Source organism: Phaenicophaeus curvirostris, chromosome 1, assembly GCF_032191515.1.
Source record: "Phaenicophaeus curvirostris isolate KB17595 chromosome 1, BPBGC_Pcur_1.0, whole genome shotgun sequence".
NCBI lineage: Eukaryota > Metazoa > Chordata > Aves > Cuculiformes > Cuculidae > Phaenicophaeus > Phaenicophaeus curvirostris.
The window spans coordinates 65,536,709-65,551,640 of record NC_091392.1 but is presented as its reverse complement, the minus strand read 5'-3'; the positions used below and the strand labels follow the sequence as shown (position 1 = coordinate 65,551,640).

Genomic DNA, 14,932 nt, shown 5'->3' with positions numbered 1-14,932 from the left:
AAACAAAAACTTTATTTGTATGAAGTCTTAATTCCAAAATAAATATTGGTTTATTTTTTGTTTTGTTTACAAAGAGACTGTACATTTTTAGAGCTATATTTAAAGGTTTCTTAACAAATTGAAAAGTTAACCACAGTATCCTCTCCACCAAATAGCCCCCAAGACAAATACCCCCACAAACAGCCCGTTGTTCTTTGTAGTTCTAGTGTGGCAGGTGGCAAATGCAATTTTGATATATTATACAACATCTTTTCCCCATCTACCTGCAATTTTAGCAGTTAATGTTTTAGCTCCGCAGCAACTCCTTATTCAAAAACAGGTAGGCAGAAAGTCATCTTTCACTGTTACCGTAGTCGTAACATTTCACTTACAATACCTGGAAGTAAACCGTGTTAATCACCTAAAAGCAGTAAGTAGAAAATCTCTCTGTCTCTTCTCCCACCCTTACCTTCCAGTGAGTTTTTATTAGTTAAAAAGTGTTTGCATGTTTCAGAGGAAAATCTAATTTGATTTTGTACTGTGGTGCTATATGAGAATCCCATTTGGAAGAAGCTGGTGAAGAACAAATATTGTCTATGGTTATTTAGTGATACTACAAGGTAGAATGTGGTATAATTTTCTATATTAAAAAACTACCTTGGCCCTCAGCTAAAGTAAAATCAAAATGCTCTGAACAACTATCAAGAATATCTATCAATGGTATATAACCAAGATTTTCTAGTTTTAAATATTTTGTTTAAATTCCATCCATTTTATTTGAGTAAATATGTTTACCTACCATAACAGCGGAAATTATGATCATCTACTGAAGTCTTAGCTTTTTAATGAAATACATTCCTTCAAGATCTTCATCTCTCATGAGCAGATAAGTACTGCTTTTTATTATTTAAAAGAACAGAAATGTGTTTCTAGCTTGTAGGTTTGTCACAACACTGCACAGTGATTTAATATTTCTATATTCTTTTCAAAATCTGTAATGGATCAAAACCTGCAATTTACATTTTTAAATGTCTATTTACCTAATACCTACTTACAATGATATTTTGAAATATACATACTTTTTAAATAAACATGTAAGGATCAAGGTATGTTCCTGATTATCAAAAAGTGAATGAACAAAATTAAAAAGAATGTTATTGTTGTAAACTAGCAGATTTTCACAGTTATACTGACTAATGCAATTTCAACTTCTACATAAATCTGAGGAAAATCAGAAAAGTCACCTTAGAACATTGGAAGATATTTACCACGTGCACCCATAGATTCACTGAACATGACTACATGAAAGCTACATGAGGGTAAAAAGTTCAAATAAATTTCCTTACACTCTAGTAATATGGAATCTTTCCACCAGTGTTACCATGTAACCCACAAATTTTCTGCATGCCTATTTCACAGCTCCTTTGGCTTTTTACTGCTTCTGCTGCAACAACACAAATAATTTTTGATGCATTATCGCCATCTTTTGGACTCATACTAACACTGCAGTTTTCTAAGCCAGGGGATTGAAATGCTGTCTTCATACAACGTTCTCACTCTTCAAGAATGTCCAGAAGCAATAATGTATGCTTTTGACATACATTTGACATTCACATATATACGTCTTATATAATATGAGAATTCATTAAGCATTTGTTATCAAAACATAGTCTTGAAAATTTTTCCTTTATCTTGGAATATGCATCCTAAAACATGAAAGCTGATTATTTCAGGTGTAAGCACAGGTTTACAGGCAAGAGCTCCCATAACAGCTGACAGCAGCAGCAAAGCCTCAGTGAGTTTTATACTACTTGAATAATTTGCTTTCTCTGCTCTCTTTTAGCTATAAGGTAACTGAAAATAAATTCCCCCAACGCAGGTATTGTAACCTGCAATTTAGCTGCACCTAGGGAAAATAATATTAGAGATTGCATGTTAGTGGGACACGTCATACAAGTGTGTATTTATCCACAGGAATATGTCTGCACTCACACGCACATACTCGTCTGTACAGTCAATCCCCTGGCCTAGAGAATCAAAGATACTATGTGCTCAGAACAAGCAGTATTGAACAGCTATGGGATTCTATAACCTAAGCATGAAGAAATAATGATTATTATGTCTTTCTCTATGAAAAGGCAGCAAGTATGGAATTGCCCATTTCACCTCTGTCTGCAGGATGGCAGCTCTTTGCTCTTTAGCTGTAAGAGACTCTTTCAGAACTTCAATATGCTGCTTGCTGTCAGAGAACTGATTTGTCAGGGTCTCCAGCTTTGTCTGCAAGGCCAGCAACTCAGTGTCTTTGCGTGACAGCTCCTGTTTCACCTGACCAATCTGAAAGAAAAGACGGGCAAAGGAAAAAACAATTTATACCTTCCTTACAAAAATAGCTCTAAGTTTACCAAACAGTATGATACTCTAATCTTATCCCACAGAATTGTGAAGCCTTTAGTTACCTGGAATGGAAGGCCAGCACAATTTGTGTCATGAGCAAAAGATACAAAGAAAAAGAACGGGGAGCGTTAGCATCTATTTCTCAAGAGTTTCTTTTTATCAGAGTCAGTCTGTCCTTAGTCACCTTTCAAAGGCCTGACCAAAACCAGTTATGTAGCAAGGATAAGGTTTGAATGAATATGAAGCAGAACTGTAATGAGAATGTGCTCTTATGCTCCAGTATCAGAAAAGAGGACATACCTACACGTCCCTCTTAGAAGCAGGCCTGCCATGATGTCAAACCAGCGAGTTTCTGCTCATCTCTCCATCTATCAATCCCTCCTCATGCTTATGGAGTATGTAAATACACCTTTATGTTTCTCACTATTTAAAAAGCCAGTATTTCAATCTTCTAAGAAATATCTTTTAATTTGCAGAAGCTAATTAAAGCAGATATACCATAATAACATAAAAACCATTCTTGGAATTGCATTTTGTTGTGAGCAATTTCCTAGATTTAATTTAGTGAATTAAATGAGTATAGAAATGCCAATTTATTTTAACAACTGTAGGTTGGACTATTATTTAAAAAGACAAACATGAAGAAATTCTAAAAGTAAAGCACTGAAGCGAGACGAAATCTCATTCTAAGTGCAATCATCCCCCAGGACAACTTTGGTGTGAATTCGTACAAAAAAAAACAATGAAAAAGGACAGGGAAGTTCAAAGGTAGACATGTCCAAGTTTAAAGCCAACTTTCTAGTTTATCTCCGATATATGTCATAGAATAAAATAGCAATGTTTTACATTTATATAATACATAGCAGAGGTGGACATATCTCTTAAAAAGTAAACAGTTGCTCTTTTATTAACTTAAACAATTTTGTTTGTGACATTAAAAAAAATAATCCCTCAATCCCAGATTATGGTGTTCAATACTTCAAAACAGAAATTAAAAGACATCACAAACTAAAAAAAAATAAAATGTCCAGGTCATCTTTTATTTTCAGGAATGTTTTAAGAAAAAATTAACTTGATATAAGCTTTTTTTTTTTAAAAAAAAAATTAGATTAGCTTGGATAAATGTAGTATTATGTTGACAACACTGTTTCAATAATGAGTAATTAAAGAAAGAAAACTCTTTACTGAAGAGTATTAAAATAGCATCAAAAGATGTCATCAAGGACTCCCGTGTTCCAGTGTGAAACAGCGTACGTGAGGAGATATGGGAGAAGGGAGGTAAAAGAAGGAGGACATGTATCTCAAAAAACCTCATACAAAGTAATTTTTTAAAATGGAATAATGGGAAGAAGTATAAGAAGAATTTAATTTATAGAACTATTCAGTGTTTATTGTTCACTTATTTCAAATATAGTAGGGTTTTTTTCATATTTATACTGAAAGCAAGTATCTTCACAGAATTATTTCAACACCTTCTTAAATTAGATACAAAGGTATTGATGTTAGCAGCACTATTTCTGCTGTCAGCTACTGACCAATACAACCAGTAGCAGAATACTGTTACACGCAGCAGAACTGCTGGGAAGATATGAGCTATCGCTGCCAGTTAGCTTTCTGCAATATCTAAACAAAAAAGCCTCCTAAAAATTTCTTATGATGCAAACTTTTTCAACTAGGTAGCCTGAATTTTAGTAAAATCTTCTCAAACCAGTTTGGTCTTATTTTGAAAAGATAATTCTTTTTGGAGTCTCCTCAGAAAAGGTGTTTACCCTAAATATTTGTCTTTTGGTGAAACGGTCTATACACAACCACATTTCACTACATTAAAATTCCCAATTGGTACCCTAAGATCATTCTCTCCAGAAATCCCAATTTCAGAGCTCTAAGCCCACACTGACAATGTGCTAAAGCTCTTCAGGAAGAATGCAGCACATACCATTCCAATCTGCAAGGGATGTTAACCAGCATTAAGTGCTCACATCTCTCTTCTCAGTGACACATCATGATCACTTAGCAAATGCACTGATTTCACAGCAAAGGAATAACCTAAATTCATGCTGCTGAAATTAAACAATTCATTTTAAAAAGCGTTCAGCATCCAGCTTTTGTTATTTTTTGTGAAACAATGTTAAGATGGTTCAGCACAGGTTTCCAAGTTATTCTTCTTCTACCATGGAAAACGAATCTCTTTGAAAGTCTGGTCCCCAAATGGGTGCTGAATACTTTTGAAAATCTGCTTTGTTATAGAAGAGTAAGTTATTGCTAAAACAGCTCATACCATTAAAAAAAACCCGTAACAAAACAAATATAGATGTTTAGTTGAAGAGTGATGTTATGGACACCAAAACCATGTGAACAAAAAGGCAGCTACAAGGTTGAGCAGGCTGTTAGTTCTAGTGTTATATCAAATCGTAAAGAAGGTAAGAGAAGAAAAGCTACCCCAAAAGCCAGAGAGCTAGCAAGCCCCAGTGAATGGCCACTGCACACAAAAGATAAATCTTACTGCAGAGACCTCGGTCTGGAGACCAGCCACTCTTTTTTTCAGGTCCTCCCCTTGAGCCTCTTTGGCACTTAGCTCTTCCTTCAGTTGCTCTACCTGCCACGACATTGTTATGCTTTTAAACATTTACCATTTGTCACTTTCTAGTTAGCCTGTTTCAATCCAAATAACTAAAAGTGACAAAGAACTGAACAGAAGGTTCAACAACACTGGTCACTCATTTTCTCTTCCATTCTTCGTTAAGTCTTCTCAAGATTTTAATGTCTCTGTAAATTCATACAGGCTGCCAGACAAGAATTTGATTATGACACAAAGATTTATAGTTATGATTAGGTTTATATATGGCAAGTATGGGACAGTTCACCCAACGGTTTTGAAACTGGAATGCATGAGGAAATTAGGACAGGAAAAAGAACATTTTTCAGTTTAAGAGAAATAAAGTTAATTGTCAAGATACACTCACAGATGACTATACAATACAACTTAAAAAAAGTGTTGTGCAATTACAAAACAGGGTAGGACAGCAAGATGTCAAGATTGGAGCTGGCTACAAGTCATGAGTGAACAGTGATCAAAAAGAAACAAATCTTCTGCAGGAAAATAAATAAGCAGACACAACAGATGGAAGAGATCCAGAAACTGAGTAGCTGAACAGATCTATAGGCCCACAAAGGGGAATGAGAGGGGGACACTGAGGAGTTGCTAAGAAAGAAAGAAGGGAAGAAGAAAGAAGAAAGGGTGGAAGGAAGAGGTGCCAAAACCATTTCTCCATTCCTAATTTGTACAGGGTATCCTTCAGTCCCTAGAAGTGACTCAATGGGTTAAAAAGCAAAAGTAAAAAAGAACAGATGGTAAGGTAAATCAGCGAGCTGGCATCAAGGAAGTGGAAGAAACACCTACTTTTGACAAGTTTCTACTCTAGGGCAAGTAACACTTCTCTAAGAAACTTCTTTCCAGCATTCATTTTTAACAAGTAATTAAAAGCAGGACAAATGCAGTGGGTTACAATTGTTTAGGACCTAGATTCTGTTCCAGGAATTTATCCATAGCTTGCAGGGAGTACACAAAATCTACATGAGAATAGCAGGACTGCTCACAATATATTTAATTTAAGCGTACAAGGTGGCCTGAATCTTCATTAGAAAATGTTAGGGTCCACTAAAAGACTAAGGAACATTTCTTCAGAGAAATAAAGAATGAATTGACTTTTGGCTATATACCGTTCAGTAGTCAGTGCCCATCTTTACAACTGAGAATCAACATGCTCGCTACTATATTTGTCCTGCATTCCAAATGGCATAAATTAATGTTTGCACCACCACTGCTACAGAATCTTCTCTCATTCTGACTCCACAGCTGGAAGAAGAGTGTAACAGAAAACCATTATAGTGACAGTTCATGCTTTTTTCATCTTTTACATACGAAAAAGACCTAGTTATAGTATAAAAGTTGCAAAATCAAACACTCTTCAATAGACTCTAGACAAAAAAAAAACCCTATGAAACTATAATGGGTTAGCAACCGTCTAAACACAAAATTCTTCTGAAATAAAAGCAAGCTGGTATGACAGTAAAAGCAGAATTTGGGCCATTGATCTTAGTGAACCACCAATATAATGTTTTAAAATTTGAATTTAAAATTCTTTCCAATATTTTTAAGTTATTTTAGTGGATTCATGGCAGAATACAAAACAAATGGGAACCCAGATCATAACTTTCAAGTATGAATATTTCTCTCATCTCTTCGCTAAGGTCAGTTTATCTTACTACTACCGCTTGTTTTCTCAGTACCTTGTTTTTCATGAATTTGGAATGACTACGGTACACCTCCATTTGCTTCATTTCCTCTTCACGTTCCTCTGTGCTCAGAGCTCCATTTGACTTCAACATCTGAATCTCTTCTTCCAAATCCCGGAGGCCACGCTCCATGGAAGAAATTTTTGAATCCTGAAAATTATTAGAAGAGACAGATAAAGATACACAGTTAGATAATTTGTTAACATACCACTGGAGGTAATAAAAAAGGAAATAATTTGTTGGACACGTACCTGCCCTTAGAATCATAGAATCACCAGGTTGGAAGAGACCCACTGGATCATTGAGTCCAAGCATTCCCACCAATCTCTAAACCCCTCAGTACCTCATACTCCTGAGGTTCCTACAGAAATCAGTCTACAACTCTCTGTATAGTATATGGTTTAGTGCTCAAGTACTCATTTTCCAGTTTTTCATAACTTTCAAGGAAAGCAAGAGTTTAGAACTGAAATTAAATATGGCTATGGCTACGAACACAGTATATGATGAATAAAAAAGGATCATGAAAAAAGGTTGTCTTGTAATGCGAAGCCAGCATAAAACAGAGAAATTTAATTCTAATTGATTGAACAGCAAAATGTGGCTGCAAGAATAGCAAAAAATGGGTTTGTGCTACTAGTAATTTGAGTAGGTCACAAACAGAGAAATAAAAAGCATCAAAAGCTTCATAAGCAAGGAAAAGATGCAACAATCTAGTTTGGAGTACACAATCTAGCATAGAGTGGATCAAGCAGTTATGGATCCTTTGAGTATTCTGGCTCATATATACCACATATAAAACATTTCCACAGTTCAAAAAATATACATCTTGAGAAATAAAAGAGTCAATTTACAATTATCCTCATAGTTTTACAGGATGATCAGATCTACTTGGTTTACTGTTTCTTTAGAAGTCTTATGTGTTAGGATTAGTAAGAACAGACTCATACAGCACACTGAGCTTCATGCACAGTCATGAACATGGATATGTATTTCTGAACTAAAATCTCTTAAAGCAGTCATTCTTTTTAATCTCTTTACTTCAAAATATTTCACCTGTCCTGAGACACAGGTAGGATTTGAAACTATTCTCCACTCTTTCACAGACCAATCCTTCATGATTTTTTTTTGTCTGACAATTAAAGAACAGATGAACAACACATGAAAGGTTTTCATTTATACGTTTTAATTCATGAGATAAGATTTTTATAAGGGATCATTATGAAGATCTAGTCAGATCTCCTGCTTTACTTTTGATGATTAAGGTAAAATTGGTAAAGGAGACTCTTGCAACAAAAGATTAGAGCTGTAATAAGGTGAAGTGATATGTTGCAATGTTGTTTCAGTACTCACATCACTTCCTGGAAGTAACAGTGTTTCTCTTTTAATAGTAAAGGCAGCTTATTGTTACCAGACGTTCAATTAGTTTTCATTACTATTGACCACAAAGATGAATAATAAAAGAAAAGACAGTAAATGAAAGGCTCCAGAGTACAAAGATGGGAAATGACTATGGAAAACATTGAGATGGAAGGGGAAGAGTTGCAATGGAAAAAAGAATACAGAAAATAAAAGGAAAAGGGACAGAAGAAGAAGGAAGAAAGGGAAGATACGAAAATGAAACAGAATAGTTTGCAAAGTCAGTTTCAAAATTTTTACTGCATTTGTCCAAATGCTGTGTGATGCACTTTATGGACCATAAAATATGAAATACAATTGCATAAAGCTGTGTAAACCACACATTCCACTTGTGGCTCTTGGCAAATTACCATTTTTCCATTAGATACCTTAGTTAATGTTTTAAGAATTCAATCACAAATTCACCCAGAAAAGTTAGGTTTACAATGTCATACCAACCCATTCTTTAAGCACTTTTGAGTTTGAAAATTGCTAACTTTGTTGACACACAGAATGCAAAGCAGTATTTTGAATATTCAGATTATAAATTAAATTAACTCGTATAATCTTAAAAATGTTCCTAAACCATCATTCCCATCCTTGTAATACAATAGAATCTTGGTTAACTGAAAGAAATCTGTATATGCCGCTGCAGGAAGACAGAAGGCAAGCTGCTATTATGTCATGAAGCAGTTCTATCTCTTCACTGTTCAATAAATAATAAAATAGGATGAAATAAATTTAATTAGTTTAAATTAGAAGACCAACAGAAGTATATGGTATTTGCTAGAGTCATCTTTAATATGAAACCCCAATTTCCAGAAAATAAACTCTACTACTGACCAAATGCAATCATTTACCTTCATTTCAATAACAGTTTGCAGAGCCTTTGTCTTGGCTGTGTCAGGAGCATTTTCAAATCGACGATGGATCTCCTGTACCAGCAGAAAAGAAAACAACAGTTAGCATGATGGCATTTTGTCCCACTCACCAAATACAAACAAAACTACTAAAAGCTCTCATTTCTTCATACTGTTTTCTGATGTTACCAGTTCATACATTTTATCATTTTTCATATCAAAGAAAGCAAAGGTGAAAGATCATTCAAGAGAATCACAGCCTCAGTTAAAAAAGGCACAACAAAAACAGCATCATTGACTACCTACTTACTCAAAATACACTTTTGAAATGACAGCTGAGCCTACTAGAAATCCCTGCCACCTGCCTTCTAAACTAGTTTAAACTATTTCTAGTTCCTCATGGATTACATGAATGCAATTTATTTGGCTAGATTCTTATTGAAAAAGTAATGTCATGTTTTCTGTTTCAACAAGCTATAGGGCCCAGGTGTGTTGATAACTTCCAACTTTTTACCCCAGAGCAGCAGCATTTAATTATGCATGTTGAAAACCTTTCTCCACTGAGCCTTAAAAGCAGCCAGAAGTACATGACTAGATAACACACTGCTCTAGAAACTCAGATTACATAGAGAGGAGATGGGAGCCCATGTGATATTTCTGCTGATGGGAATTCACATAACTTGCATGATGCAGATTGCTCTCTAAGGGATAATACGATAGAAAGCTGAAAAAACTTGTTCTACCATATGAAGTACTTAGAAGTTTCAAATCAACAAGTGGGAATACAGGAGAAACAATAAAGCATCTATTCCACTTTGTAATTTGTATTGGGTTTGCACAGCCAGGTTTTGATAGCAGGGGGTACTACAGGGGTGGCTTCTGCGAGAAGCTGCTAGACGCTTCCCCTATTCCCCACAAAGCCAACGCCAGCCAGCTCCGAGGACCCACTGCTGGCCGAGGCTGAGCCCATCAGTGACAGTGGTAGAGCCTCTGGGATAGCGTATTTAAAAAGAGGTAAAAAGTTGCTATGAAGCAGCAATTGCAGCCAGTGAGAATATGTGAGACAAACAACTTTGCAGACACCAAGGTCAGCGAAGAAGGAGGGGGAGGAGGTGTTCCAGCTGCTGGAGCAGAGATTCCCCTGCAGCCAGCAGTGAAGACCATGGTGAGTCAGGCTGTCCCCCTGCAGCTCATAGAGGTTAACAGGGGAGCAGATATCCACTTGCACCCATGCTGGAGCAGGTGGATGCCCGAAGGAGCCTGTGATCCCATGGGAAGCTCTATGCCAGAGCAGGCTCCTGGCAGGACGCATGGAGAAAGAAGCCTATGCTGGAGCAGATTTGCTGCCAGGACTTGTGACCCCATGGGGGGACCTACACAGGATCAGTCTGTTCCTGAAGGACTGCACCCCATGGAAAAGATGAATGTTGGAGCAGTTTGTGAAGAACTATAGCCCATGGTAAGAACACAAGTTGGAAAAGTTCATGGAGGAGTGTCTCCCATTGGAGAGACCCCATGCTAGAGCAGCAGAGACAACGTGTGATGAACTGACCACAAACCCTACTGCCCATCCCCCTGTCCTGCTGCAGGGGGGGAGGAGGTAGAGAATTAGGGAATGACATTGAGCCTGGGGAGAACAGAGGGGTAGAAGGAAGGTGCTTTAAAATTTAGTTTTTACTTCTCATTATCCTGCTCTGATTTGATTGGTACTAAATTAAATTCACCTTCCCCAAGTCGAGATTGTTTTGCCCCCAACAGTAATTCATGAATGATCTCTCCCTGCCCTTAACTCGATATACAAGCCTTTCATTGTATTTTCTCTCCCCTGTCCAGCTGAGGAAGGGGAGTGACAGAGTGGTGGGCACTTGTCATCCAACCAGGGTCAACCCACCACATCATTATTTGTCTTAAAATAATATTGTCCTTATACCACATAGTAATGTTAAATAGAATGTTATTATTATATGACATAAAAATACTGTGATGCCCATGGAACATGAACTGTGACATCAGTTAACCTAAGAATAAACTGTATACAAGTCCATACAGACAGCCTAGCCACCCACTCTGCTCAAGCACCTGAAAGATAAATCCAAATCCCATCCACAAACTTGTATTTTAATAGACACGGCAAAGAAATAACATTTTCTATGGTAGTCATACATGCATCTTGCTCCATATGATTAACTATTTGAATGAGAAAGGTAGAGTTGTATAGTGCTTTTCAAAATACTGAAAACACTACTTATCTTCTAAGACTGTTAAGTGCTCTTACATGTCTCCAAAATGAGCAAGATAGAAATATGCAGTGATATGACAAGGCTCACAAGAAGACTTTTGCATAGATTTGCCACAAGGATATTTGCATAAGTTGACGCCTGGTCATGGTAATGACAAGAAAATCCTGTAGAAGGTTTGCCTGTCTTTAAGTGCTATACTTGTGAATTTCCTGAGAAACTGTTTTTACAAGCATGTTAGCAGTGCAGGGTGATATTTTCTGAAAAAAATACCACCTGAAAAAAATAAACCAGAAAACCTTTCTAAATATATTTGTTTCTCCCCTAGTGAACTTGAGAGCCTCTGGGTCACTTATCACTAACACTGTACAGACTAGAGTGGAACAATACTACTATTATTCTTCTACTTGCCTGTACCTGCATTCACACAATGGATTTACTCAAATCTACACAGCCTAGGCCAGACTTTTCTTTTGGCCAAGATGTCCTCTATCTGCCTGTAATGTACATGTCTAAAAAAAGGGCAGCATGCGTTCCTCTTTGCCATTCCCGACAACTGACGGCTAAAGCACAGCATAATCAGTAATTCTCATCACCAGCCTTCCAGAAGCTGGACCAACACTCTCATGTCACTTCTACTACCTACTTCATCCACAGCATTTTTCTTGAGACATATCAATGAAACTATTTTTCCAGTCTGTCTCCACCACTCACCATTCCTGTTGCTACCTCTTCAGAGGCAGTACTTCAAATATTCATTTGGTTATGCTGTTATATACAATGTTAGAAAAGAAGCTCATCATGAGGTTGAATTTGCTTTAAAAATGTATGTTCTTTTATAATTTCATTTCTTTCTTTAAAAAACAACCAAAACCACAAAGTGCAATTAAAACCACATCTGTTTTCTCTTCTTCTCTTAACTGGCCTATCCATGTCTTTATATACTCAAATATGATGTTTGGTGCAGGATCTTTGCATCATTCAGTAATCTGGATAGTTTCGCTTCACTAAAAAATGTTTATGTTTTCCAACATTTAATCTAGGCCTTACTAAGTGAATGTTACACCTTTTGTACTTAAAGTTTAGTTTCCCGGATGGGTTTTCTGTCAACCTTTCCTGTCTAAATCTTTGGAAGATTTTAGCAACCCAATTCCAATTAATTACAATGAAATGCAAATGTTACAACTAAAGGAAAATTCCATAACCACCCATCAGTTCAGTATTAACTATCATTGTTAACTTCAGAAGTTATTTAATAGATCTGTAAGATCAACTAGATCTATAATTGTGTAGAGGGACAACTCATACCTGACTAATCTGATTTTCTTCTGCAATGAAGCAACAGTGTGGGTGAGTGGTGAGCAGTAGGTATTGAATGCCTTGACTCATGGCTTCCAATAATCCTTGCAGCCAAATTGGAGAGATAGAGACTGTGTAAGTGGTTAACAAGGTGGGTAAAAAATAAGCTGGACTGTCAGGCTCAAAGCCTGGTGATCAGCTGTAAGAAGTCCAATGGGTAGCTGCTTCCTACTGACAACCCTCAGAGGCTGACATTGCAGCTGATGCTGTTCAGTGTCTGTATTAATGACCTGAATGACTGGATAGACCACACTTTAAATAACTTTGAAGGTTATGTTACATTTGAGGAAGACATGAATTGAGAGCAAGCAGCGTGCCCTTGCTGTAAAGAATATAAAAACTCAACTACATCCTGGGCTGTATTAACAAGAACGTCCAAGGAAGAGAAGGGAAGCAGTTATTTCTTTGCAGCTTTTGAGAGACCACAGCTGCAGTATTGTGCCTAATTTTGGGCTCCCAGCACAAGTACTACATTGAAAAGCTTAAGACAGTCCAATAGACAGCCACCAAGATGGTTGGAGTTTGAGTGCAGAACGTAAGAGGAGAGCATAAGAAAACTGAGTTTGTTCAGCTGGAAAGAAAAAGCCTTTGGGGGAACCTTGATGCTGTCTAGAACCATCTAATCAGAAATTGTAGAGAGGATGGAGACAAAATTCTTTTCAGAACTGCAGAATAGAAGGATGATAGACAACAGGCAAAAGTTGCAATGCAGAAAATTCTGAATTGTTAGTACAAAAAATATTTTACCAGGAGAACAGCCAAACACCAGACCAGGTGCCCATCACTTGAAATTGCTGAATTGATCAGGAAGTTACAGGTCTCTCTGCAAGAGACCTATCATCCTGCATGACTCATTTACATAAATCTTTACTAACTGGGAGAAGAAGGTGACTGGATACTATTATAATTGTTTAGTTTCAGAATATTTATGACTGTTTTTCAGCAAGTGCTTGACACCAGTAATTTCAACTTCTATTTCAGCAACATAAACAACTGAGCGGAAATAAGAATGTATAATAAGAGTCTTGTATAATGTACCTAATTATTACATGAGTTTTGCTACTAAAAATACATAGTTATACAAGTTTGGAACCAATAGTCATGGTAGCTCCTTCAGAAATTATTACTGTGTTTTTCCATTTGTCATTTTTGGAATTTGCAAACACAATCAACATAATTCCCTGAAAAATAAATTGTTCATATTAATAAAGAGCATAACTTCGAAAGATGCGCTGAAAATTGCACATACATCAATAACTGAGGATGCCAGTTGCTTTGATGCTCAGTTACTCCTACCTAAAGAAACTCACCTCTGTTTTACAATTTTATGAATACAGATGGTAATTTCAAAACTTTGCTAAAGAAACAAAAGCAAAATCCCACTTCAGCATTACAGTAAAAGCAAGATAGAAATCAGAGATCAATTCAAACTATTCTGTTACTTTTAAGAAGCAAGCAATTGTGTTGAAATCTGACTACAGAAGTGTGAATTCAAAAGCTAAAGAAAAGATAATTAAAAATTTACATCTCAATCATTCAGGACTTTGTTCAATATGTGCTATTACTTCTTCTTTTTTCCTGCCTTCTTTAAGGTGCAAAAGCATCTATTTCCTACTTAAATTAGCCCCAAACTTGTTGACGGTATTTTCTTTTTTTTTTCCTCTAATGTGAAGTTCCATGCTTGTGGAAACAAAATTCCAGAAATTTCACCTCTGCTGAGGAGAAGAGCAGGATAACATTAACATCTTCAGGCAAAGTATACCTAAGCTGTAATTTGCAAACAAATCTTCTAATATAGCAAAATATCAAAAGATTACAGTTCATGTATTTTAAACCTGATAGATCTATACATTCCTAAACTCTTTACAATAGTTCTTAAAATTTCATGTGAGAGGAATAGAGGTGTTAAAAATGAACTAGTTAGAATTTGCCTTATGTGAAAAAAAAATCTTTCAAGACTAAGTAGCTCATTCATATAGAAAAAAATTGTTTGAGATAACTTAATTACAACAGTAAAATAAATTAAATGTCCATAATTTTAGCATCCCATTTTAGAAAAAAAAGTGAATAAACCCATTGAAATTTTATGATTATTTCACTTTGATGAGTTCAAAACTATAATACAGAGAAAACACCCTGACAGACAACTGCAATTCTGCTTTTTTTCTATTCACTTAATTCCTAGACATATTTAAATTATTACTTAAAAATCAGAAATTTGCTATACAAGAATCAGATGTTGTTCATGATTTCTTTGTAGTCTGGAAAGACATGAAACAACTATGTTATTTTTCCACTGTAAGTTCTTAGCTTTCTAAGAACTACCAATCTTTGAAATGAGGAAAGATGAAAATACTTTTACATACATTTGAACATTTTTAAATGTCATTCTTTTATAAAGTAACACATAAG

The 14,932-nt window shown here is 36.0% G+C and overlaps 1 protein-coding gene across 11 annotated transcripts in view; it reads right to left on the bottom strand.

Annotated features, from left to right (window-relative positions):
* ERC1 (ELKS/RAB6-interacting/CAST family member 1) overlaps window positions 1-14,932 on the bottom strand; it is a 306,998-nt gene that overhangs the window by 217,220 nt on the left and 74,846 nt on the right. For 8 of the 11 annotated variants that reach the window (XM_069860940.1, XM_069860869.1, XM_069860924.1 and 5 more), the window contains exons 4-7: window positions 8,925-8,999; window positions 6,664-6,819; window positions 4,886-4,969; window positions 2,146-2,313 (exon numbers count right to left, since the gene is read on the bottom strand). In XM_069860940.1, the coding sequence (XP_069717041.1) occupies window positions 2,146-2,313; window positions 4,886-4,969; window positions 6,664-6,819; window positions 8,925-8,999 (483 nt within the window). The remainder of the gene's footprint in view (window positions 1-2,145; window positions 2,314-4,885; window positions 4,970-6,663; window positions 6,820-8,924; window positions 9,000-14,932) is intronic. The other 3 variants (XM_069860933.1, XM_069860958.1, XM_069860914.1) reach the window with 1 other exon arrangement.